The 27,945-nt window shown below is 42.9% G+C and overlaps 1 protein-coding gene across 3 annotated transcripts in view; it reads left to right on the top strand.

Annotated features, from left to right (window-relative positions):
- Positions 1-27,945, top strand: part of LOC139413123 (calcium-activated potassium channel subunit alpha-1a-like) — a 309,221-nt gene that overhangs the window by 169,914 nt on the left and 111,362 nt on the right. For all 3 annotated transcript variants that reach the window (XM_071160220.1, XM_071160212.1, XM_071160204.1), the window contains exons 4-5: positions 20,548-20,641; positions 23,996-24,107. In XM_071160220.1, coding sequence (XP_071016321.1) covers positions 20,548-20,641; positions 23,996-24,107 — 206 coding nt within the window. The remainder of the gene's footprint in view (positions 1-20,547; positions 20,642-23,995; positions 24,108-27,945) is intronic.

Genomic DNA, 27,945 nt, shown 5'->3' with positions numbered 1-27,945 from the left:
AGAGAAGCTTTTAATTGTCCAATGCCCTGTCAGGTGATGAATCACTTTCATTTTAGTTGTGGTGCCTTAGCCTAAATCAATCATTGAAGTACTAACCTGCCTTCCCCATCCCTCCCCCTCTCCCAATCCATATACACACTCACACTCTTGGCGTTGCACAGCAGATGGGTTCACACATACACACGCAAAGAACACACACGCTAAGACGACACACAGACCGGGTGGTGCATGTTTTTACAACACAGTAGCCAGATAATGCTGTCACTGTGCAGTTTTAATAAGTAACACGGCTTCCATGGTGTTCTGGTCCATCTCTGTAGGTCAAATTATCAAATCACATTTTATTTGTCACATACGCCAAATAAACAGGTGTAGACCTTACAGTGATATGCTTACTTACAAGCCCTTAACCAACAATGCAGTTTTTAAAAAATGCCCCCCAAAATAATTAAATAAGAATAAGAAATAAAAGTAACAAGTAATTAAAGAGCAGCAGTAAAATAACAATAGCGAGGCTATATACAGGGGGGTACTGGTACAGAATCAATGTGGAGTCTATATACAGGGTGTACTGGGACAGAGTCAATGTGGAGTCTATATACAGGGTGTACTGGGACAGAGTCAATGTGGAGTCTATATGCAGGGTGTACTGGGACAGAGTCAATGTCGAGGCTATGTACAGGGTGTACTGGTACAGAGTCAATGTGGAGGCTATGTACAGGGTGTACTGGTACAGAGTCAATGTGGAGGCTATGTACAGGGGGTACTGGGACAGAGTCAATGTGGAGGCTATATACAGGGTGTACTGGGACAGAGTCAATGTGGAGGCTATGTACAGGGTATACTGGTACAGAGTCAATGTGGAAGCTATGTACAGGGGGTACTGGGACAGAGTCAATGTGGAGGCTATATACAGGGTGTACTGGGACAGAGTCAATGTGGAGGCTATGTACAGGGTGTACTGGGACAGAGTCAATGTGGAGGCTATGTACAGGGTGTACTGGTACAGTCAATGTGGAGGCTATGTACAGGGTGTACTGGGACAGAGTCAATGTGGAGGCTATGTACAGGGGGTACTGGGACAGAGTCAATGTGGAGGCTATGTACAGGGGGTACTGGGACAGAGTCAATGTGGAGGCTATGTACTGGGGGTACTGGTACAGAGTCAATGTGGAGGCTATGTACAGGGGGTACTGGTACAGAATCAATGTGGAGGCTATATACAGGGTGTACTGGGACAGAGTCAATGTGGAGGCTATATACAGGGTGTACTGGGACAGAGTCAATGTGGAGGCTATGTACTGGGGGTACTGGGACAGAGTCAATGTGGAGGCTATGTACAGGGGGTACTGGTACAGAGTCAATGTGGAGGCTACAGTGCCTTGCGAAAGTATTCGGCCCCCTTGAACTTTGCGACCTTTTGCCACATTTCAGGCTTCAAACATAAAGATATAAAACTGTATTTTTTTGTGAAGAATCAACAACAAGTGGGACACAATCATGAAGTGGAACAACATTTATTGGATATTTCAATTATTCAGCCCCCTTAAGTTAATACTTTGTAGCGCCACCTTTTGCTGCGATTACAGCTGTAAGTCGCTTGGAGTATGTCTCTATCAGTTTTGCACATCGAGAGACTGAAATTTTTTCCCATTCCTCCTTGCAAAACAGCTCGAGCTCAGTGAGGTTGGATGGAGAGCATTTGTGAACAGCAGTTTTCAGTTCTTTCCACAGATTCTCGATTGGATTCAGGTCTGGACTTTGACTTGACCATTCTAACACCTGGATATGTTTATTTTTGAACCATTCCATTGTAGATTTTGCTTTATGTTTTGGATCATTGTCTTGTTGGAAGACAAATCTCCGTCCCAGTCTCAGGTCTTTTGCAGACTCCATCAGGTTTTCTTCCAGAATGGTCCTGTATTTGGCTCCATCCATCTTCCCATCAATTTTAACCATCTTCCCTGTCCCTGCTGAAGAAAAGCAGGCCCAAACCCTGATGCTGCCACCACCATGTTTGACGTTTGGCATTGTTGCCAAAAAGTTCAATTTTGGTTTCATCTGACCAGAGCACCTTCTTCCACATGTTTGGTGTGTCTCCCAGGTGGCTTGTGGCAAACTTTAAACGACCCTTTTACGGATATCTTTAAGAAATGGCTTTCTTCTTGCCACTCTTCCATAAAGGCCAGATTTGTGCAATATACGACTGATTGTTGTCCTATGGACAGAGTCTCCCACCTCAGCTGTAGATCTCTGCAGTTCATCCAGAGTGATCATGGGCCTCTTGGCTGCATCTCTGATCAGTCTTCTCCTTGTATGAGCTGAAAGTTTAGAGGGACGGCCAGGTCTTGGTAGATTTGCAGTGGGCTGATACTCCTTCCATTTCAATATTATTTCTTGCACAGTGCTCCTTGGGATGTTTAAAGCTTGGGAAATCTTTTTGTATCCAAATCCGGCTTTAAACCTCTTCACAGCAGTATCTCGGACCTGCCTGGTGTGTTCCTTGTTCTTCATGATGCTCTCTGTGCTTTTAACGGACCTCTGAGACTATCACAGTGCAGGTGCATTTATACGGAGACTTGATTACACACAGGTGGATTGTATTTATCATCATTAGTCATTTAGGTCAACATTGGATCATTCAGAGATCCTCACTGAACTTCTGGAGAGAGTTTGCTGCACTGAAAGTAAAGGGGCTGAATAATTTTGCACGCCCAATTTTTCAGTTTTTGATTTGTTAAAAAAGTTTGAAATATCCAATAAATGTCGTTCCACTTCATGATTGTGTCCCACTTGTTGTTGATTCTTCACAAAAAAATACAGTTTTATATCTTTATGTTTGAAGCCTGAAATGTGGCAAAAGGTCGCAAAGTTCAAGGGGGCCGAATACTTTCGCAAGGCACTGTATGTACAGGGGGTACTGGGACAGAGTCAATGTGGAGGCTATGTACAGGGAGTACTGGGACAGAGTCAATGTGGAGGCTATGTACAGGGGGTACTGGGACAGAGTCAATGTGGAGGCTATGTACAGGGACTACTGGGACAGAGTCAATGTGGAGGCTATGTACAGGGGGTACTGGGACAGAGTCAATGTGGAGGCTATGTACAGGGGGTACTGGGACAGAGTCAATGTGGAGGCTATGTACAGGGGGTACTGGGACTGTGCGGTGGCACCGGTTAGTCGAGGACATTGAGGTAATACAGTTGAAGTCGGAAGTTTACATACACTTAGGTTGGAGTCATTAACTCGTTTTTCAACCACTCCACTAATTTCTTGTTAACAAACTATAGTTTTGGCAAGTCGGTTAGGACATCTACTTTGTGCATGACACAAGTAATTTTTCAACAATTGTTTACAGACAGATTATTTCACTTATAATTCCCTGTATCACAATTCCAGTGGGTCAGTAGTTTGTATACACTAAGTTGACTGTGCCTTGAAACAGCTTGGAAAATTCCAGAAAATTATGTCATGGCATAGAAGCTTCTGATAGGCTAATTGACATCATTTGAGTCAATTGGAGGTGTACCTGTGGATGTATTTTAAGGCCTACTTTCAAACTCAGTGCGTCTTTGCTTGACATCATGGGAAAATCAAAAGAAATCAGCCAAGAATTGTAGACCTCCACAAGTCTGGTTCATTTTCCAAACGCCTGAAGGTACCACGCTCATCTGTACAAACAATTGTATGCCAGTATTGTGCAAAAGGTGCAAATCAATCCCAGAACAACAGCAAAGGACCTTGTGAAGATGCTGGAGGAAACAGGTACAAAAGTATCTACATCCACAGTAAAACAAGTCCTATATCGACATAACCTGAAAGGCCGCTCAGCAAGGAAGAAGCCACTGCTCCAAAACCGCCATTAAAAAGCCAGACTACGGTTTGTAACTGTACATGGGGACAAAGATCGTACTTTTTGCAGAAATATGAGGTTGGAAAATTATGTGGATATATTGAAGCAACATCTCAAGACTTCAGTCTGGAAGTTAAAGCTTGGTTGCGGTCTTCCAAATGGACAATGAACCCGAATCACACTTCCAAAGTTGTGGCAAAATGGCTTAAGGACAACAAAGTCAAGGTATTGGAGTGGCCATCACAAAGCCCTGACCTCAGTCCTATAGACAATGTGTGGGCAAAACTGAAAAAGCGTGTGTGAGCAAGGAACCTACATACCCGACTCAGTTACACCAGCTCTGGCAGGAGGAATGGGCCAAAATTCACCCAACTTATTGTGGGAAGCTTGTGGAAGGCTACCCGAAACGTTTGACCCAAGTTAAACAATTTAAAGGCAATGCTACCAAATACTAATTGAGTGTATGTAAACTTCTGACCCACTGGGAATGTGATGAAAGAAATAAAAGCTGAAATAAATTGTTCTCTCTACTATTATTCTGACATTTCACATTCTTAAAATTAAGTGGTGATCCTAATTGACCTAATACAGGGAATTTTTACTAGGATTAAATGTCAGGAATTCTGAAAAACGGAGTTTAAATGTATTTGGCTAAGGTGTATGTAAACTTCCAACTTCGACTGTATGTGCATGTAGGTAGAGTTATTAACGTGTCTATGCATAGATACAGTGAGGGAAAAAAGTATTTGATACCCTGCTGATTTTGTACGTTTGCCCACTGACAAAGAAATGATCAGTCTATAATTTTAATGGTAGGTTTATTTGAACAGTGAGAGACAGAATAACAACAAACAAATCCAGAAAAACGCATGTCAAAAATGTTAGAAATTGATTTGCATTTTAATGAGGGAAATAAGTATTTGACCCCCTCTCAATCAGAAAGATTTCTGTCTCCCATGTGTCTTTTATACAGGTAACGAGCTGAGATTAGGAGCACACTCTTAAAGGGAGTGCTCCTTATCTCAGCTTGTTACCTGTGTAGAAGACACCTGTCCACAGAAGCAATCAATCAGATTCCAAACTCTCCACCATGGCCAAGACCAAAGAGCTCTCCAAGGATGTCAGGGACAAGATTGTAGACCTACACAAGGCTGGAATGGGTTACAAGACCATCGCCAAGCAACTTGGTGAGAAGGTGACAACAGTTGGTGCGATTATTCGCAAATGGAAGAAACACAAAAGAACAAAAGAAACACTAAAGAAAGTCCAAGAAGCCTCTTGGACCTAGACTTGGCGCTCCGGTACCGCTTGCCATGCGGAAGCAGAGAGAACAGTCTATGACTAGGATGTCTGGAGTCTTTGACAATATTTAGGGCCTTCCTCCATGAATCCAGTAGTAAATCAATACTAAACCATTAAACCAGTAGTAAACCTTTAAACCAGTAGTAAATCAGTACTAAACCAGTAGTAAATCAGTACTAAACCAGTAGTAAACCATTAAACCAGTAGTAAATCAGTACTAAACCAGTAGTAAACCATTAAACCAGTAGTAAATCAGTACTAAACCAGTAGTAAACCATTAAACCAGTAGTAAACCATTAAACCAGTAGTAAATCAGTACTAAACCAGTAGTAAACCATTAAACCAGTAGTAAATCAGTACTAAATCAGTACTAAACCAGTAGTAAACCATTAAACCAGTAGTAAATCAGTACTAAACCAGTAGTAAACCAATACTAAACCAGTAGTAAACCATTAAACCAGTAGTAAACCATTAAACCAGTAGTAAATCAGTACTAAACCAGTAGTAAACCAATACTAAACCAGTAGTAAGCCATTAAACCAGTAGTAAACCATTAAACCAGTAGTAAACCATTAAACCAGTAGTAAATCTATACTAAACCAGTAGTAAATCAGTACTAAACCAGTAGTAAATCAGTACTAAACCAGTAGTAAATCAGTACTAAACCAGTAGTAAATCAGTACGAAACCAGTAGTAAACCAATACTAAACCAGTAGTAAACCATTAAACCAGTAGTAAACCATTAAACCAGTAGTAAACCATTAAACCAGTAGTAAACCATTAAACCAGTAGTAAATCAGTACTAAACCAGTAGTAAACCAATACTAAACCAGTAGTAAACCATTAAACCAGTAGTAAACCATTAAACCAGTAGTAAATCAGTACTAAACCAGTAGTAAATCAGTACTAAACCAGTAGTAAATCAGTACTAAACCAGTAGTAAATCTATACTAAACCAGTAGTAAATCAGTACTAAACCAGTAGTAAATCAGTACTAAACCAGTAGTAAATCAGTACTAAACCAGTAGTAAATCTATACTAAACCAGTAGTAAATCAATACTAAACCAGTAGTAAACCATTAAACCAGTAGTAAACCATTAAACCAGTAGTAAATCAATACTAAACCAGTAGTAAATCAGTATTAAACCAGTAGTAAATCAGTACTAAACCAGTAGTAAACCATTAAACCAGTAGTAAATCAGTACTAAACCAGTAGTAAACCATTAAACCAGTAGTAAACCATTAAACCAGTAGTAAATCAGTACTAAACCAGTAGTAAACCAGTAGTAAACCATTAAACCAGTACCAGTAAACCATTAAACCAGTAGTTAAACCAGTAGTAAATCAGTACTAAACCAGTAGTAAACCAATACTAAACCAGTAGTAAACCATTAAACCAGTAGTAAACCATTAAACCAGTAGTAAATCAGTACTAAACCAGTAGTAAACCAATACTAAACCAGTAGTAAGCCATTAAACCAGTAGTAAACCATTAAACCAGTAGTAAACCATTAAACCAGTAGTAAATCTATACTAAACCAGTAGTAAATCAGTACTAAACCAGTAGTAAATCAGTACTAAACCAGTAGTAAATCAGTACTAAACCAGTAGTAAATCAGTACTAAACCAGTAGTAAATCAGTACTAAACCAGTAGTAAATCAATACTAAACCAGTAGTAAATCAATACTAAACCAGTAGTAAACCATTAAACCAGTAGTAAACCATTAAACCAGTAGTAAATCAATACTAAACCAGTAGTAAATCAGTACTAAACCAGTAGTAAATCAGTACTAAACCAGTAGTAAATCTATACTAAACCAGTAGTAAATCAGTACTAAACCAGTAGTAAATCTATACTAAACCATTAGTAAATCAGTACTAAACCAGTAGTAAAATCACTACTAAACCAGTAGTAAATCAGTACTAAACCAGTAGTAAATCAGTACTAAACCAGTAGTAAATCTATACTAAACCAGTAGTAAATCAATACTAAACCAGTAGTAAATCTATACTAAACCAGTAGTAAATCAGTACTAAACCAGTAGTAAATCAATACTAAACCAGTAGTAAATCAGTACTAAACCAGTAGTAAATCAATACTAAACCAGTAGTAAATCAGTACTAAACCAGTAGTAAATCAGTACTAAACCAGTAGTAAATCAATACTAAACCAGTAGTAAACCAGAAGTAAACCATAAACCAGTAGTAAATCAATACTAAGCCTAAACCAGTAGTAAATCAGTATACTAAACCAGTAGTAAATCAGTACTAAACCAGTAGTAAATCAATACTAAACCAGTAGTAAACCATTAAACCAGTAAACCATTAAACCAGTAGTAAATCAATACTAAACCAGTAGTAAATCAGTACTAAACCAGTAGTAAACCATTAAACCAGTAGTAAATCAGTACTTAAACCAGTAGTAAATCAGTACTAAACCAGTAGTAAACCATTAAACCAGTAGTAAACCATTAAACCAGTAGTAAATCAGTACTAAACCAGTAGTAAACCATTAAACCAGTAGTAAATCAGTACTAAATCAGTAAACAGTAGTAAACCATTAAACCAGTAGTAAATCAGTACTAAACCAGTAGTAAACCAATACTAAACCAGTAGTAAACCATAAACCAGTACCTAAACCAGTAGTACTAAACCAGTAGTAAATCAGTACTAAACCAGTAGTAAATCAGTACTAAACCAGTAGTAAATCAGTACGAAACCAGTAGTAAACCAATACTAAACCAGTAGTAAACCATTACTAAACCAGTAGTAAATAAACCAATACTAAACCAGTAGTAAATAAACCTAGTACTAAACCAGTAGTAAATAAACCAGTACTAAACCAGTAGTAAATCAATACTAAACCAGTAGTAAATCAGTACTAAACCCAGTACTAAACCAGTAGTAAATCAATACTAAACCAGTAGTAAATCAGTACTAAACCAGTAGTAAATCAGTACTAAACCAGTAGTAAATCAATACTGACCCAGTAGTGAACCTTAAACCAGAAGTAAACCATTAAACCAGTAGTAAATCAATACTAAGCCAGTAGTAAACCATTAAACCAGTAGTAAACTATTAAACCAGTAGTAAACCATTAAACCAGTAGTTAACAATACTAAACCATTAAACCAGTAGTAAATCACTAGTAAACTAATAGTAAATCATTAAACCAGTAGTAAACCATTAAACCAGTAGTAAACAATACTAAACCAGTAGTAAAGTGGTAGTAAACCATTAAACCAGTAGTAAAGCAGTAGTAAACCATTAAACCAGCAGTAAAGTGGTAGTAAACCATTAAACCAGTAGTAAAGCAGTAGTAAACCATTAAACCAGCAGTAAAGCAGTAGTAAACCATTAAACCAGTAGTAAAGCAGTAGTAAACCATTAAACCAGTAGGAAAGCAGTAGTAAACCATTAAATCAGTAGGAAAGCAGTAGTAAATCATTGAACCAGTAGTAAAGCAGTAGTTAACCCGTAGTAAACCATTAAACCAGTAATAAAGCAGTAGTAAAGCAGTAGTAAACCATTGAACCAGTAGTAAAGCAGTAGTTAACCCGTAGTAAACCATTAAACCAGTAATAAAGCAGTAGTAAAGCAGTAGTAAACCATTGAACCAGTAGTAAAGCAGTAGTAAACCATTGAACCAGTAGTAAAGCAGTAGTAAACCATTGAACCAGTAGTAAAGCAGTAGTAAACCAGTAGTAAATCATTAAACCAGTAGTAAACCATGGAGTCTGTTGTTGTGATTGTTTTCTCTCTGTGAGAGAGCAACCTTGCTGTGCCTGGAGGAGACAGCCAAGGTCGGCAGAAGGCTAACACACACACACACGGGACTGGGATCTGCTGTGCTGACTGAAGGAAGGTGTTACTGGGGTATTTTTAGTGTTCATCTGTCCCCTGTTCCTCCCCTGTAGGCTGGTTTCTACCTCTGTGGACTTCTTCAGGCCTAATGTCTAGTCAGAGGAGGTTAACATGAGGAAACATTTCTGTCCTGAAATAGACCTCCGCTCTGCAGCCGCAGGGACACCACACTCTGTTCTATTGCCACCACAGTGTGCGTGTGTGAGAGTGCGTGTGTGAGTGTGCGCGTGTGAGAGCGCGTGTGAGAGCGAGTGAGCGTGCGCTTGTGAGAGCGAGTGAGCGTGCTTGTGAGAGCGAGCGTGCGTGTGAGTGAGTGAGAGAGCGTGCGTGTGAGAGAGAGAGCGAGCGTGTGAACGAGAGAGTGTGAGAGAGAGTGTGTGAGAGTGAATGTGCGCGTGTGAGAGTGAGTGTGCGCGTGTGAGAGTGAGTGTGCACGTGTGAGAGTGAGTGTGCGCTTGTGAGAGTGAGTGTGCACTTGTGAGAGTGAGTGTGCGCGTGTGTAAACGGGAGCGTGTGAGAGAGCTTGAGTGAGTGAGAGAGCGTGAGTGTGAGAGTGAGTGAGTGAGCGAGCGAGTGAGTGTGTGAGAGAGCGAGTGAGCGTGTGAGAGCGGGAGCATGAGTGAGCAAGCGTGAGAGAGCTAGAGCGTGAGTGAGCGTGTGAGAGTGAGCTAGCATGTGAGAGTGAGTGAGCGAGCGAGTGAGTGTGTGAGAGAGGGCGCATGTGTGAGAGTGAGTGAGCGAGCATGAGAGAGCGTGAGTGGGTGAGAGCAAGTGTGAGTGAGTGAGCGTGTGAGAGTCAGTGAGAGTGTGTGAGAGTGAGCGAGCGTGTGAGAGTGAGCGAGCGTGTGAGAGTGAGTGAGCGTGTGAGCCTGAGTGAGTGAGAGTGCATGTGCATGTGAGAGAGTGAGTGAGTGTGCCTGTGTGAGAGTTAGTGAGTGAGCACGTGTGTGAGCGTGAGAGAGTGAGTGTGAGAGAGAAAGCGTGTGTACGTGTGAGAGAGCATTCGTGTGTGTGTGAGTGAGTGTGAGAGATTGAGTGAGTGTGAGTGAGCATGTGAGCGTGAGTGAGTGAGCAAGCGTGTGAGCTTGAGTGATCCTGTGAGCGTGAGTGATCCTGTGAGTGTGAGTGAGTATGAGCGTGAATGTGCATGTGTGAGAGTGAGTGTGTGAGTGAGCGAGCGTGTGAGTGTGAGTGAGCCTGTGCACGTGTGAGAGTGAGTGAGTGTATGAGAGTGAGTGAGTGTGCGCATGTGAGAGTGAGTGTGTGAGAGTGTGTGTGAGCGTGTGTGTGTGAGTGAGTGTGTGAGAGTGAGTGAACGTGTGAGAGTGAGCTAGCATGTGAGAGTGAGCGAGCTAGCATGTGAGAGTGAGTGAGAGAGCGAGTGAGAGTGTGTGAGAGAGTGAGTGAGCGTGTGAGCGGGAGCATGTGTGAGCGTGAGTGAGAAAGCGTGAGAGAGCGTGTGAGAGTGAGTGAGCATGTGAGAGTGAGTGAGCGAGCGAGAGTGTGTGAGAGAGCGAGTGAGTGTGTGAGAGAGGGCGCATGTGTAAGCGTGAGTGAGCGAGCATGAGAGAGCGTGAGTGGGTGAGAGAGCGAGTGTGAGAGTGAGTGAGTCAGTGAGCATGTGAGAGTCAGTGAGAGTGTGTGAGAGAGTGAGCTTGTGAGAGTAAGCGAGCGAGAGTGAGAGAGTCTGTGTGCGAGTGAGTGCGAGCGAGCGTGTGAGAGTGAGTGAGCGTGTGAGCCTGAGTGAGTGAGAGTGCGTCTGTGTGTGAGAGTGAGTGAGTGTGCACGTGAGAGAGAAAGCGTGTGTACGTGTGAGAGAGCGTTCGTGTGTGTGCGAGTGAGTGTGAGAGATTGAGTGAGTGTGAGTTAGCATGTGAGCATGTGAGTGAGTGTGAGTTAGCATGTGAGCGTGAGTGAGTGAGAGAGCGTGTGAGCTTGAGTGATCCTGTGAGCGTGAGTGATCCTGTGAGCGTGAGTGAGTGTGAGCGTGAATATGCATGTGTGAGAGTGTGTGTGTGAGTGAGCGTGAGTGAGTGAGCGTGTGAGTGTGAGTGAGCCTGTGCACGTGTGAGAGTTAGTGAGTGAGTGTGCACGTGTGAGAGTGAGTGAGTGTGTGTGTGTGTGAGAGAGTGACTGAGTGAGCATGTGTGAGAGTGAGAGCGTGTGTGAGTGTATGTGAGCGTGTGTGTGTGAGAGCGAGTGAACGTGTGAGTGAGTGTGTGTGAGAGTGAGTGAGTGAGTTAGCGTGTGAGTGAGTGAGTGTGTGTGTGTCTGAGGGAGTGTGTGTGTGTGAGCGTGAGTGTGTGTGAGAGTGAGTGAGCATGTGTGAGAGTGAGTGAGTGAGTGTGTGTGTGTGTGTGAGAGTGAGTGAGTGAGCGTGTGTGTGTGAGAGTGAGTGAGCGTGTGTGAGAGTGAGTGAGCATGGTGGAGAGTGAGTGAGCGTGTGTGTGAGTGTGAGAGTGAGTGAGCGTGTGTGTGTGTGTGAGTGAATGTCTGTGTGTGACAGTGAATGAGTGAGCGTGTGTGAGAGTGAGTGAGGGAGTGAGCATGTGTGTGAGGGAGTGAGCATGTGTGTGAGGGAGTGAGCATGTGTGAGGGAGTGAGCATGTGTGTGAGGGAGTGAGCGTGTGTGTGTGTGAGTGAGCGTGTGTGTGAGTGAGTGAGCGAGCGAGTGAGTGAGCGTGTGTGAGAGTGAGTGAGTGAGCGTGTGTGTGAGAGTGAGTGAGCGTGTGTGAGAGTGAGTGAGCATGGTGGAGAGTGAGTGAGCGTGTGTGTGTGTGTGAGTGTGAGAGTGAGTGAGCGTGTGTGTGTGTGTGAGTGAGTGTCTGTGTGTGACAGTGAATGAGTGAGCGTGTGTGAGAGTGAGTGAGGGAGTGAGCATGTGTGTGAGGGAGTGAGCATGTGTGTGAGGGAGTGAGCATGTGTGTGATTGTGAAAGTGAGTGAGCGTGTGTGTGTGTGTGAGTGAGTGTCTGTGTGTGACAGTGAATGAGTGAGCGTGTGTGAGAGTGAGTGAGGGAGTGAGCATGTGTGTGAGGGAGTGAGCATGTGTGTGAGGGAGTGAGCATGTGTGTGAGGGAGTGAGCGTGTGTGTGTGTGAGTGAGCGTGTGTGTGAGTGAGTGAGTGTGTGTGTGAGTGAGTGAGTGTGTGTGTGAGTGAGTGAGCGCGTGTGTGAGTGAGTGAGCGTGTGTGAGAGTAAGTGAGCGTGTGTGAGATTGAGTGAGCGAGTGAACGTATGAGTGAGCGTGTGTGTGAGTGAGTGAGCGTGTGTGTGTGAGTGAGCGTGTGTGAGAGTGTGTGAGTGAGCATGTGTGTGTGTGTGTGAGTGAGCGTGGGTGAGAGTGAGTGAGTGAGCATGTGAGTGTGAGAGCGTGTGTCAGTGTATGTGAGCGTGTGTGTGTGTGTGAGTGAGTGTGTGTGAGAGCGAGTGTGTGTGAGAGCGAGTGAATGTGTGAGTGAGCTTGTGTGAGAGTGAGTTAGCGTGTGTGAGAGTGAGTGAGCATGTGTGAGAGTGAGCAAGCGTGAGTGAGCGTGATAGTGAGTGACAGCGTGTGAGAGTGAGTGAGCGTGTGAGAGAGTGATTGTGTGTGAGAGAGAGTGAGTGTGTGTGTGTGTGTGTGTATGAGAGAGAATGTGTGTGTGTGTGTATGAGACCGTGAGTGAGTGAGTGAGTGAGTGAGTGAGTGAGTGAGTGAGTGAGTAAGTGGAAGCAAGCGTGCGAGAGGGAGTGAGAGAGTTTGTGTGTGAGTGTGTTTATTTGCATGTGCGGGTATGAGTGTGGGTGTGTATGTACAAGCAAGTGTGTGTTTGCGTGCCTGTGTGTGTTTGCGTGCTTGTGTGTGTGTGCGTCGTGCCTGTGCATTTGTGTCTGCTTGTGTGTGTGTGTGTGTGTGTGTGTGTGTGTGTGTGTGTGTGTGTGTGTGTGTGTGTGTGTGTGTGTGTGTGTGTGTGTGTGTGTGTGTGTGTGTTTGTGTCTGTATGTGTGTGTCGACATTGCAGAATGTCCTCTGGACTTGCAGCTTTTGTACCAAAAACTAGAGCCACCTACTGTAAAGTCCATACTCTCTCTCTCCAACTAACTACCCTCCAACTGAAACACAAGTTGACCAGAGTTCATTTTCGAAGGCACCCACGTCTTCAGGCAATTTCCACCTGGCCTAGAAGCAGCCCAGTGCTGTGTGCTATATAAGACAAATTGTCCCCCACGCCCATGGGAGCTGTCTGTCTGTCCGTCCGTCCGTCCGTCCGTCTCTCTCTCTCTCTCTCTCTCTCTCTCTCTCTCTCTCTCTCTCTCTCTGTCTCTCTCTCTCTCTTTCTCTCTCTGTCTCTCTCTCTCTCTCTATCTGTCACTCTCTCTGTGTGTCTGTCTCTCTGTCTCGCTCTCTCTCTCTCTCTGTCTCTCTCTCTCTGTCTGTCTGTCTCTCTCTCTCTCTCTCTCTCTCTCTCTCTCTCTCTCTCTCTCTCTGTCTGTCTGTCTCTCTCTCTCTCTCTCTCTCTCTCTCTCTCTCTCTCTCTCTCTCTCTCTCTGTCTCTCTCTCTCTCTGTCTCTCTCTCTCTCTCTCTCTCTCTCTCTCTCTCTCTCTCTGTCTCTCTCTCTCTCTTTCTCTCTCTGTCTCTCTCTCTCTCTCTATCTGTCACTCTCTCTGTGTGTCTGTCTCTCTGTCTCGCTCTCTCTCTCTCTCTGTCTCTCTCTCTCTGTCTGTCTGTCTCTCTCTCTCTCTCTCTCTCTCTCTCTCTCTCTCTCTCTCTCTCTCTCTCTCTCTCTCTCTCTCTCTCTCTCTCTCTCTCTCTCTCTCTCTCTCTCTCTCTCTCTCTCTCTCTCTCTCTCTCTCTCTCTCTCTCTCTGTATCTCTCTCTGTCTCTCTCTCTGTCTCTCTCTCTCTCTCTCTCTCTCTGTCTCTCTCCCTCTCTCTCTCTCTCTCTCTCTCTCTCTCTCTCTCTCTCTCTCTGTATCTCTCTCTCTCTCTCTCTCTCTCTCTCTCTCTCTCTCTCTCTCTCTCTCTCTCTCTCTCTCTCTCTCTCTCTCCCAGTAATTCTGTCTCACAATCGTATCTTTCAATTTCAGATGCTGAAATTGCCATCTCATTGTTTGGTTGGTTAAGCTGTAAATCTAGAGCTACTATGCCTAGCCAGTTTATACAGGGATGGGGAGGGAGGGGTGGTGGTGGTGTTATTGCTGACTCTGTCTTTGTACAGTAACTTGGTGTGTCAGCCAGGCCTGTATTTACATCTATTTCTAGATTCTCTATAAAACAGGCTCCTCACTAGTTAACACAGCCACAAAGTCGTAATTATGGCTTAACCCCGACCATTTAAAAAATGTTTCTTCCAGTAGTGGTGTGTAGGTCAAATCACAGGGGGAGTCAAGCTAGAACAGAAAAAGCCATTTTAAACCTATGTGTTGTGATCATTGTAAAAATGGCGCCAGAGAATAAGCAGACATTTCACTTGTCCCCCAACTGATTGTACCTTTTGAGAATTCATAGGCGATCGAATAAACCCCCACTTCCTTCCATTCTGCTAGCAAACGTGCAATCTATGGAGAATAAAATTGTTGACCTACTTGTAAGATTAAATTACCAATTCAAAACATTATCAACATACAGCTGGCTGGTTATACGCTGTATCGCCAGGATAGAACAGCGGCGTCTGGTAAGACAAGGGGTGGCGGACTATGATATCTAAGGAAGTCTCGAACTATTGCTTGCCTGAGGTAGAGTATCTCATGGTAAGCTGTAGACCACACAACCTACCTAGAGAGTTCTCATCTGTATTCTTTGTAGCTGTTTTACATACCATCACAGTCAGAGGCTGGCACTAAGACAGCATTGAATGAGTTGTATTCGGCCATAAGCTAACAAGAAAACGCTCACCCAGAGGCGATGCTCCTCGTAGCCGGGGACTTTAATGCAGGGAAACTTAAATCCTTTTTTAACAAATTTCTGTCAGCATGTTAATTGTGCAACCAGAGGGAAAAAAAAGTTTACTCCACACACAGAGACGCATACAAAGCTGTCCCTCGCCCTCCATTTGGCAAATCTGACCATAATTCTATCTTCCTGATTCCTGCATACAAGCACAAATTAAAGCAGGAAGCACCAGTGACTAGATCAACAAAAAAGTGGTCAGAGGAAGCAGATGCTAAGCTACAGGATTGTTTTGCTCGCACAGACTGGAATATGTTCCGGGATCCCTCCGATGGCATTGAGGAGTACACCACATCTGTCATTGGCTTCATAACAAAGTGCATCGATGACATTGTCTCCACAGTGACCGTACGTACATACCCCAACCAGAAACCATGGATTACAGGCAACATCCGCACTGAGCTTAAGGGTAGAGCTGCCGCTTTCAAGGAGTGGGACTCTAACCCGGAAGCTTATAAGAAATGTCGCTATGCCCTCCGATGAACCATCAAACAGGCAAAGTGTCAATACAGGATTAAGATCGAATCGTACTACACTGGCTTTGACGCTCGTCGGATGTGGCATGGTTTGCAAACCATTACAGCCTACAAAGGGAAGCACAGCCGAGTGCTGCCCAATGACACGAGCCTACCAGACGAGCTAAATACCTTCTATGCTCACTTCGAGGCAAATAACACTGAACCATGCGTGAGACCCCCAGCTGTTACGAAAGACTGTGTGATCACGCTCTCCGCAGCCAATGTGAGTAAGACCTTTAAACAGGTCAACATTCACAAGGCTGCAGGGCCAGACGGTATACCAGGATGCGTGTTGCGAGCATGCGCTGACCAACTGTCTTCACTGACATTTTCAACCTCTCCCTGTCCGAGTAATACCAACATCTTTTAAGCAGATCACCATAGTGCCTGTGCCCAAGAACACTAAGGTAACCTGCTTAAATGATTACCGACCCGTAGCACTCACGTCTGTAGTAGAAGTGCTTTGAAAGGCTGGTCATGGCTCACATCAACACCATTGTCCCAGAAACCCTAGACCATCTCCAATTTGCATACCACCCCAACAGATCCACAGATGATGCAATCTCTATTGCACTCCACACTTTCCCACCTCAACTGCTCTGCCTGCGGTTATGGAACCCTGACCTTTTCACCGGACGTGCTACCTTGTCTCAGTCCTGCTGTTTTCAACTCTCTCTCTCTACCGCACCTGCTGTCTTTAACTCTGAATGATCGGCTATGAAAAGCCAACTGACAATTTACTCCTGAGGTGCCGACCTGTTGCACCCTCTACAACCACTGTGATTATTATTATTTGACCCTGCTGGTCATCTATGAACGTTTGAACATCTTGGCCAAGGTTGTTACTTTTATTTCTTATTCTAATCCATATTTTTTTAACCTTCATTGTTGGTTAGGGGCTCGTAAGCAAACATTTCACTGTTGTATTTGACGTATGTGACTAGTACAATTTGATTTGAATTGCTTTGTTTGCACTATAACCTGTTAGTTCATATGCCTTGCCACCGTGATATATAGGCCTAATGCCAAGACAATAAGAAGACACAGTGGCAGAATAAATTCAATCACACCTTTGTTTCATCACAAAATCAGAGAGCAACGTCCGGTGAAGTCCACAAAACATATTGCATGTAACAAACAGTTACAGCATGGTCAAGCAAGTTAATGTTTCCAACATTTTAACTAAACAACTATTGATTTAGAGTTACCTCAAGTTGCAAAGAAAACAGTTGCTGCCTCCACTATTCCAGCACCATTTCAACTACCTATGCTTAGTCTAATACAGTGACAACTAAAAGATACGAAAAACGATTTAGTCCAATCATCATAAGCTAAATATGATGTGGCTGGCTCTGGTACTGATTTCTGTGTGTGTGCAAGTAGAAAAGACATGTTGTCTCACCCTACTTATAGAGAAATACCAATGCCGTCCTCTTTCATGTTGCCTAAACAGTCTATGACTCTTGTCATACAGTACACGCTTTTTAGTTTTTGTTGTCCTAGGCTACCTGGCTAAAATTCTTGCTCACTAGCCTAACTTCCTTTAATGGGCAACGATGTGCCAGGCCAGCTAGTTAATATTAGCCAGCCAACTACACGTAGCTAGCTACATGTTGAACTTCAATCCTCTCAGGCCAGGGGCACAATGTATACATTTATGGTTGGCTTCCAGTGTGATGTGATTGGTGTGAAGCCAAATCCAAACTGGCTTCCCACTTTTTTTGGGTGCGCCAGGAGCATTCACAGCTGAGCTCACTCAGTTTAGCTCAACGCTGATTAGCTATTTTCAAATAGCCAATCAAGGGGTCTGTTCTTAAGCACTTCCTGTGTTATTGAAAAGCCTTGACAGACGGGTCAGTGTTTAGCCGGAATGAGGGCACACTTTCTGGAATGTGCCCGCCACATGGCCAAATGTTGTTTTCACTGTGTGTGCACTGTAGAGCTAAGCATCTGCGTGGGTTGCTAGTAATGAAGATGAAGAGGAGGGGAGTAGCGTAGGCAGCCAAAATATTTCACTTGGAGCATTAGGGGCAATTAGAAGGCTGTTCTGTGCTTTTGAGTGTGTGTGTGTGTGGTGTGTGTGTGTGTGTGTGTGTGTGTGTGTGTGTGTGTGTGTGTGTGTGTGTGTGTGTGTGTGTGTGTGTGTGTTGCAGAGCAATGTAAAGCAGACAAACGCACGCATGTACACACACACACTCTACTTCGGTTGTGTTTTGGTTTGATCTCTGATTAAATGTAATCTATTTCCTGAGTCCAGTCCATTCAGGGGGCTTACAGACCATACACCACCAAACCCATATGGACCAAATGGAAATTTAAGTTGATCAACTCAGCACAATACAGTGGGGCAAAAAAGTATTTAGTCAGCCACCAATTGTGCAAGTTCTCCCACTTAAAAAGACGAGAGAGGTCTGTAATTTTCATCATAGGTACACTTCAACTATGACAGACAAAATGAGAAAAAAAATCCAGAAAATCACATTGTAGGATTTTTAATGAATTTATTTGCAAATTATGGTGGAAAATAAGTATTTGGTCAATAACAAAAGTTTATCTCAATACTTTGTTAAATACCCTTTGTTGGCAATGACAGAGATCAAACGTTTTCTGGAAGTCTCCACAAGGTTTTCACACACTGTTTCTGGTATTTTGGCCCATTCCTCCATGCAGACCTCCTCTAGAGCAGTGATGTTTTGGGGCTGTTGCTGGGCAACACGGACTTTCAACTCCCTACAAAGATTTTCTATGCGGTTGAGATCTGGAGACTGGCTAGGCCACTCCAGGACCTTGAAATGCTTCTTACGAAGCCACTCCTTCGTTGCCCGGGCGGTGTGTTTGGGATCATTGTCATGCTGAAAGACCCAGCCATGTTTCATCTTCAATGCCCTTGCTGATGGAAGGAGATTTTCACTCAAAATCTCACGATACATGGCCCCATTCATTCTTTCCTTTACATGGATCAGTCGTCCTGATCCCTTTGCAGAAAAACAGCCCCAAAGCATGATCTTTCCAGCCCCCATGCTTCACAGTATGTATGGTGTTCTTTGGATGCAACTCAGCATTCTTTGTCCTCCAAACACGACGAGTTGAGTTTTTACCAAAAAGTTATATTTTGGTTTCATCTGACCATATGACATTCTCCCTGGATCATCCAAATGCTTTCTAGCAAACTTCAGACGGCCTGGACATGTACTGGCTTAAGCAGGGGGACACGTCTGGCACTGCAGGATTTGAGTCTCTGGCGGCGTAGTGTGTTACTGATAGTAGGCTTTGTTACTTTGGTCCCAGCTCTCTGCAGGTCATTCACTAGGTCCCCCCGTGTGGTTCTGGGATTTTTGCTCTCCGTTCTTGTGATCATTTTGACCCCACGGGGTGAGATCTTGCGTGGAGCCCCAGATCGAGGGAGATTATCAGTGGTCTTGTATGTCTTCCATTTCCTAATAATTGCTCCCACAGTTGATTTCTTCAAACCAAGCTGCTTACCTATTGCAGATTCAGTCTTCCCAGCCTGGTGCAGGTCTACAATTTTGTTTCTGGTGTCCTTTGACAGCTCTTTGGTCTTGGTCATAGTGGAGTTTGGAGTGTGACTGTTTGAGGTTGTGGACAGGTGTCTTTTATACTGATAACAAGTTCAAACAGGTGCCATTAATACAGGTAACAAGTGGAGGACAGAGGAGCCTCTTAAAGAAGAAGTTACAGGTCTGTGAGAGCCAGAAATCTTGCTTGTTTGTAGATGACCAAATACTTATTTTCCACCATAATTTGCAAATAAATTCATAAAAAGTCCTACAATGTGATTTTTTGGATTTTTTCCCCTCATTTTGTCTGTCATAGTTGAAGACCTATGATGAAAATTACAGGCCTCTCTCATCTTTGTAAGTGGTAGAACTTGCACAATTGGTGGCTGACTAAATACTTTTTTGAGTTGAGTTTGTTTTCACATCACTGTTAGTTTTATAGAAGATCGGAGGGTCAATGGCAATTCTACTGAGGGGTCCAACCCTATTAACCTCTGTCCACTGACTGGGTGGCCATCTCAGAGAAAAAAACAGCTTTTAACTCAATTAAATCATTCAGGAGCTGTTTTAACTCTTTAATCATATTAACACATGGATTTAAATCTGTTTGGCCACAGGCCAAGATTCATGCCATGTTAAAGACTGCTCTGCTAAGACATACTTCACTTACTCATAAATCATCTAGTCATCAAAACAGCAGTCTTTGTTCCCATGTCATAATAATTCCTCACACAACTCCTCCCCCTCCCCCCATTAAGATGTTTTATGTTAAGTAGACGATGATGATCAAACCCCTCTCTCTCTCTTAGTCTTCTACCCCTGGGAACAATTCAAACCCACATTCTCTTGCTCCCACTGGGCTTCTCAATACACTAGCCATTCGTTTTGCTGTGAGGAGATGCTGTCCTTCACTGTTGACTGTCTGAATGAGCCTATAAATGCCATTAGGCAACCAACTCCCATATTGAATATTCATGTCTGTTGCTCACAACCACTGTGGTGAATTTGGATGTCTTATTTTCCATACAAAAACTCAATTGTACCATTTATGGAGTGGCATGTTGGTTAGTATTGCTTACTTACTTACTGGTTAATCATAAGGTAAACATAAAGACTGGTTAACTAGGCTATACTTAGGACTACACAGTAGTGTGTAGGTTTGTTCTGTTTGCATCTTCTGAAATCCCCTGGCTACGTGTGGTACCCCAGACTGTGACATATATTTAACAATAAGACAAGAGGGGGTGTGGTATATGGCCAATATACCACGACTAAGGGCTGTTCTAATGCACGACGAATCGCACAGTGCCTGGATATACAGCCCTTAGCCGTGGTATATTAGCCATATACCACAAACCTCCGAGGTGCCTTATTGCTATTATAAACTGGTTACCAAGGTAATTAGAACAGTAAAATAAATGTTTTGTCATAGCCGTGGAATCGGTCTGATATACCACGGCTGTCAGCCAATCAACATTCAGGGCTCGACCCACCCAGTTTATAATATTGTAATAGAGTATGAATATTTATGTGACCTTTTCTTCTTTTTGTCTTTTTTACAGTCCCATAGAATCCTGTCAGAATTTCTACAAAGATTTCACATTACAGATCGACATGTTCTTCAATGTCTTCTTCCTCCTCTACTTTGGCTTGCGGGTAAGTACTAAAGCCCTATTAACGCCACGTGCACACACACCCATCTCTCTAATGGTGGGAGCTGTATTGACATAGTACTGACTTGGTGCACTCCCAAAGCCATTGGAGAAAAAGCCTGCCTGAAACCCTCGATGAATGAATAAAGTGCTAAGCTGCTTATGCAGCCACATCTCCACATGAATCACAACACTGACTATTCACAAACAACATGCTGTATGTCAGGGAAGGATGTCAGGAAAGTGATCTAGAGACAGCCCTCGCCTGAGAGTTAACATGTTTTATACAACATGTGGGTCCTGAATGCTGATTGGTTAAAACCACATTTCAGACGGTTTCTATTCCACAAGTTACTTAAGTGATAATGCCCTAGAAGCCGGTGTTTGGAGGATATATTGGCACATGTGTTGTTAGGCCCGAGACAAAGTCAAGTGCCGGCAAACCGTACCAATATATCCTCCAAACACCGGCTTCAAGGGGAGTATCACTTTTATACAACGGGTTACCAACATATTCAAGTATTGATTGACATATTTTAATTGTAAAAAATATTTTGAGGAATTTATTTATACCATTTCACCCTTCCACAAGATATAGTCCTGACACAAATCTAGGGTTGCTACCCAAGCCGGCTGGTTGTTTGTTCTATTGTTTCGGTTGCTAGAGACGTGACCCTGTCGTTCAGTCTTTTTGTTCTGTATCGTTCGTTCTAAATGTTACATTGCCATACTGGCTGACAATGTTTTTACCCCTTGCTTGCTCGCTACCCAACTACGGCTAACTTAGTCACGTCAAAAAGTGCAGCCAGAATAACAGCAAAGTAGCTGCTGTTGTTTAAGCTGTTTTCTAGTGACATTTATTTGGATACATCCATAACAATGAGCTAACGAGGCTTGATTCCACCTGGCATAGAAAATGTGCTCTCTCATCGGGACACTGTTGATAATAGGAGCTAGCCAACAACACAGCTAACATGATCACTTCAAACTGAAGCTGGAAAGACTTCAAACTGAAGCTGGAAAGACTTCAAACTGAAGCTGGAAAGACTTCAAACTGAAGCTGGAAAGACTTCAAACTGAAGCTGGAAAGAATTCAAACTGAAGCTGGAAAGACTTCAAACTGAAGCTGGAAAGACTTCAAACTGAAGCTGGAAAGACTTCAAACTGAAGCTGGAAAGACTTCAAACTGAAGCTGGAAAGACTTCAAACTAGCTGCACTTTCATTTGACCTTTTTTTCAATTGACATTTTCTTTGTATATATCCATAAAAAGGATGCCAGCTGGTTTCATAATTTTGACTGGCTGAGAAACGCTCCCTGCCTGCCTGTCTCGTCCCGACACCCGACATGTGCATTACTATGTGACGGCTGGAGATCCAATTTGAATATTGAAACAATGTTGCTGTCTCTCTCTCCGACATTTGCAAGGTTTATACAAATCTCCCCTGTTGAAAACTAAATGTTAGTCTAAAAGAAATGTGAGATAATGTCTAGATGCTTTTTATAGTGGAGATCAAGTTTATAAATACCTGGCTGGGCTGATGAGACAGTGGATTATGCAGTCAGATGGAACAGCGTAAATAGGCATTTTAACATCGTAGCCGGTGGTAGAATAGACACTGTCTGGAACACGGTTTTAACCAATCAGCATTCAGGATTAGATGTATGATGTTAAAATGCCACTCGCTCTGACAGAGCTGGGAGAACCTTCCAGAAGGACAACCATCTCTGCAGTATTCTACCAATCAGGCCTCTATGGTAGGTAGAATGGCCAGTCGGAAGCTACTCCTCAGTAAACGGCACATGACAGCCCACTTGGAGTTTGACATAAAGCACCTAAAGGACTCTCATACTATGAGAAACAAGATTCTCTGGTCTGATGAAACCAAGTTTGAACTCTGGTCTGAATGCCAAGCATCACGTCTGGAGTAAACCTGACACCATCCCTACTGTGAAGCATGGTGGTGGTAGCATTATGCTGTCGGGATGTTTTTCAGCAGCAGGGACTAGGAGACTAGTCAGAAAAATGAACAGAGCAAATTACAGAGAGATCCTTGATGAAAACCTGCTCCAGAGCGCTCAGGACCTCTGACTGGGGCAAAAGTTCAACTTCCAACAGGACAACAACCCTAAGCACACAGCCAAGACAATGCAGGAGTCTCTGATAGTCCTTGAGTGGCCCAGCCAAAACCAGGACTTGAACCTGATCGAACATCTCTAGATAGATTTGAAAATAGCTGTGCAGCTACGCTCCCCATTCAACCTGACAGAGTTTGAGAGGATCCACAGAGAAGAATGGGAGAAACTCCCCAAATACAGTTGTACCAAGTTTGTAGCGTCATACCCAAGAAGATTTGAGGCTGTAATCACTGCCAAAGGTGCTTAAACAAAGTACTGAGTAAATAGAGTCTGAAAAGTTAAGGTAAATAAAAAAAATATTTTTGTTTTGTCATAATGAGGTATTGTGTGTGGATTGATAAAATGATAAAATGATCCATTTTTGAATAGGGCTCAAATGTAACAAAGTGTGGAAAAAGTCAAGGAGTCTGAATACTTCCTGAATGCACTGTACATCTTATACTTAGATACAGTATATGAAATGCATGTATTATGTTGCTATATGCTCAAGGTTCAAATAAAACAATAAGAACTATACTTGAACTCTATAAAATAAAATCATTAGATTTAAGTTTAACACCTCTGTTTTCCATTCAGCGATGATCTTTATGAGATAATAGCACATTGTAAAGTGGCATTAAAATGCTCCTGATAACTGTTAAAATGCATTATGATGGCGTCGTAAGTCATTGTACCTACAGCCTGCTATGAACTGAATGAGAAATAGAAGCAACACATTTAACCTGCAACATGGATTTTAAGGAATGTGTTACCCCCATGAATTGTTACTTCTATGTCTCCCTTCAGTTCATAGCAGCCAATGAGAAGTCTTCCAATACATCCGTTTTTAGTACAAATAAACGACAACGTTTGTTTGTTGAGTTTTGTTTTTGGTCAAAAAAGACAGAAATCAACCGGAATTGATTTATTTATTGAGGTAATCCGTTTCCAAGTATTCTCACAAATAAAAAAATATGTATGTGATCGTGTCTCAATGTTCAGTAATCCAGGTATGAAATTGTTCTTTTGAAATACAATCTCTTTTTGGGCTTAGTTGTGGTCAATTTGCATAGTACAAATTATTATAATTATGTTCCCTTCCCCCGACGATCTGCTCCGACAGAAATCATCCTGCGGCTGATTCTAGTTGCCTACCCCTGTAATACACAATAACTGCATCAACATAATTCAGTATACGTGCAGGCTTTAAGTGAAGTGTTACCCTTCTATTTCTCCTTCAGTTCATAGCAGCCAATGATAAGCTGTGGTTCTGGCTGGAGGTCAACTCAGTTGTGGACTTCTTCACTGTTCCTCCTGTCTTCGTATCTGTCTACCTGAACAGAAGCTGGCTGGGTAAGGACAAACCTTTTTCTCCTTCTACATTTCTCTCCATTTCTCTACAATGACTCGGAGCAGTGAGAGAGTTATTTATATGGCCAAATATTGTACCTGGAAAACTTAATGTCATGACAGCTCTTAGTTGCCATCTATTGGACATTCTTTGCACAGCGCCCTCCACAGGTTCAGCCTGGGAAACATACAATGGCCTGGATTGTATCATGGCTGACTTTTCTCAGTAGGCTATGCAGCAGTAGCGTGGTGACGCTATCGTTAGCATTGACTCGCTATACAGGATGATGAAAAAGGTTGAAATTGGTTTCTGTTATAATTAGCCGTTCTCTGCGCTCCCACTACATTATACTGTAGTTTGATGGAAAAGAAGACCGAGCCCAGCCAACAGTGAATGTTGCTATAACATTAGGGAAAGTTGCAATGGAGTCCCAATTTGGTTTACATTTGAATTGCAAAAAAAAATCATGATAAAGTGTTTAGGGGGAAAAAATGTTGCCATTTTTACATTCTCAGAACGTCCCTACTAACGTTCTTGGAATGCAGAGGTAACCAGAAATTGTTTACTGGGAGGTAGCTCTCCTCTGCGGGGAGTCTTGAATCATCCTCTTTATTTCTGGAGGTAGTTGAAAAAGGAAACTGGGAGGGAAGCCATTGTTTTGAGATGGCCTAGATTCCCCTCTCCGCACCATGAATATGCATTCATGAATTATGTATGTGTTTATCTATTCATACTGGGGAAGCCAGTGAGATTAAAAAATCACTTTGAAGGAGAATTTGTCAGATAACACAGAAGAATACACCCCCGAACAGCCCACTCACGTCACATGTTGTTTGTGTAGAGGCGGATGGACACGTTCTGTACGTCAGACAGTGTATTTTAGGGTCATCTGGTCATAAACGGTCCCACACACACACACCACGTGTGTGAAATAGAATGTGTGTTTGCACTAGCGTACATTACATGTTTGGTTATTGCTGTGTGATTGTGTGTTGATGTGTTTTAAGTGTTTGTTACGTAGCAACAGCTATGACTGTCCCAGCGATCCATTTATTTATTTATCTAGGCAAGTCAGTTAAGAACACATTTTTATTTACAATGACGGCCTACCAAAAGGCAAAAGGCCTCCTGTGGGGACGGGGGCTGGGATATAGGACAAAACACACATCACGACAAGAGAGACAAAACAACACTAAATAAAGAGAGACCTAAGACAACAACATAGTATGACAGTAACACATGACAACAACGTTGCAGCAGTACAACATGACAACAACATGGTAGCAGCACAAAACATGGTACAAACATTATTGGGCACAGACAACAGCACACAGGGCAAGGAGGTAGAGACAACAATGCATCACGCAATCCACACCAGAAAACACTGTGCCATAACTGTGTGTGTGTGTGTGTGTGTGTGTGTGTGTGTGTGTGTGTGTGTGTGTGTGTGTGTGTGTGTGTGTGTGTGTGTGTGTGTGTGTGTGTGTGTGTGTGTGTGTGTGTGTGTGTGATTTATCTATACGGTGCTATAGTGCCATGCATGTCAAACTCTCCGTTATCAACTGGTTGATATCAGAGGGGCCTCTAACTAGGGGCAGGGTATTAGGCCAGGGTATTATTAGGATGAGCTGGTACTGGACATATCAGGTCTGCAGGAAATTAGAAGGTATGGAATTATAGCAACATGACAGTGATTGACAACAGGAGGGATTCCAATTATAGCTACATAGTCCAATGCTTGATCTGGTACTGTAGATGTGTTATCAGGTAGATGTTACATCAGACTCTAGGGTTAGAGTTAGCTGTAGATATTAATTCAAACTGTAGGGTTAGAGTTAGCTGTAGATATTACATCAGACTCTAGGGTTAGAGTTAGCTGTAGATATTAATTCAGACTCTAGGGTTAGAGTTAGCTGTAGATATTACATCAGACTCTAGGGTTAGAGTTAGCTGTAGATGTTACATCAGACTCTAGGGTTAGAGTTAGCTGTAGATGTTACATCAGACTCTAGGGTTAGAGTTAGCTGTAGATGTTACATCAGACTCTAGGGTTAGAGTTAGCTGTAGATGTTACATCAGACTCTAGGGTTAGAGTTAGCTGTAGATATTACATCAGACTCTAGGGTTAGAGTTAGCTGTAGATATTACATCAGACTCTAGGGTTAGAGTTAGCTGTAGATATTACATCAGACTCTAGGGTTAGAGTTAGCTGTAGATGTTACATCAGACTCTAGGGTTAGAGTTAGCTGTAGATATTACATCTCAATTAAGAGTACAGATTATTGTATGGGACAACATACAAATGTAAAAAAAAACATTTAGTTCATGTATTTATTGGTTTGTTATCATTTTGCTAAGAGATGAAAATGTAATGGTTGTAAGGTTGTGTCATTAGATTTGGGGTGTGGTGGGTTGTGTCATTAAATTTGGGGTGGGGTGGGTTGTGTCATCAGATTTGGGGTGTGGTGGGTTGTGTCATTAGATTTGGGGTGGGGTGGGTTGTGTCATTAGATTTGGGGTGGGGTGGGTTGTGTCATTAGATTTGGGGTGTGGTGGGTTGTGTCATTAGATTTGGGGTGGGGTGGGTTGTGTCATTAGATTTGGGGTGTGGTGGGTTGTGTCATTAGATTTGGGGTGGGGTGGGTTGTGTCATTTGATTTGGGGTGGGGTGGGTTGTGTCATTAGATTTGGGGTGTGGTGGGTTGTGTCATTAGATTTGGGGTGTGGTGGGTTGTGTCATTAGATTTGGGGTGTGGTGGGTTGTGTCATTAGATTTGGGGTGGGGTGGGTTGTGTCATTAGATTTGGGGTGGGGTGGGTTGTGTCATTAGATTTGGGGTGGGGTGGGTTGTGTCATTAGATTTGGGGTGGGGTGGGTTGTGTCATTAGATTTGGGGTGGGGTGGGTTGTGTCATTAGATTTGGGGTGGGGTGGGTTGTGTCATTAGATTTGGGGTGGGGTGGGTTGTGTCATTAGATTTGGGGTGGGGTGGGTTGCTAGAAATTCTTGCGGAGATAAAAGTGGTCCCCAGAAATTCTGATGGAAAAATGTTTCTCCGCTGAAGAAGTTTGAATGCCAGTGTTCCAACGGTACTGTAGAGGTATCAGGTACGTGTTACACCAGACTCCAGGTCTAACATGAATCATCTGTCCAGTGGTTGGTGACTGAGTGACATGTCTAATGTCCCCACATCCATCTCTATTGAGTTATGCTCCAGTGGGTAGTTGACAAATTTGCAAAGGCTTCACTGATAATCAATAGAAAGATCCATCAATGGTTTGAGTGGAAATCAATTCTACTTCCATCTCACTAATTGTGTTTTGTCTCCAGTTGTCTGTTTCAGAGGGAAACAATGATGATGTTAACACAGTTTTACATCAACTCCTTTTGGACTTATTCAGTTTTCTCGCTCTGTGTGACTAAATGCTATGCTATATACACACGCACACACACACACACACACACACACACACACACACACACACACACACACACACACACACACACACACACACACACACACACACACACACTACTAGGTAATAGCAGATCATAATTGTTACAGCACATCACATTTGAGTAGCCTACTTTATTCTCCACCAGAGGACCATCCTCTCTATGCATTTCTCAGTAATGTTCTTTCACCTTCTGCCAAATTGGCTTTAAATTAAGAGGGTAGAGAAACGTGCGGCTAATCTAAAAAGACATGCAGCGTTCCTACATGGAAATAAGAAATTAATCTTCTTAAACTACGTGAAGTGGGTATCTCTCCCCCGAGAGCGAGAAGGTCATAGCCAGGCTAGCTGTGTTGGATTAGCATACAAACGGCTCTTTGAAAGAT

The sequence above is a fragment of the Oncorhynchus clarkii genome, chromosome 1 (assembly GCF_045791955.1).
Source record: "Oncorhynchus clarkii lewisi isolate Uvic-CL-2024 chromosome 1, UVic_Ocla_1.0, whole genome shotgun sequence".
In the NCBI taxonomy this organism is placed as follows: Eukaryota; Metazoa; Chordata; class Actinopteri; order Salmoniformes; family Salmonidae; genus Oncorhynchus; species Oncorhynchus clarkii.
The sequence above is the reverse complement of the archived record's forward strand: the minus strand, read 5'-3'. Positions and strand labels throughout refer to the sequence as shown.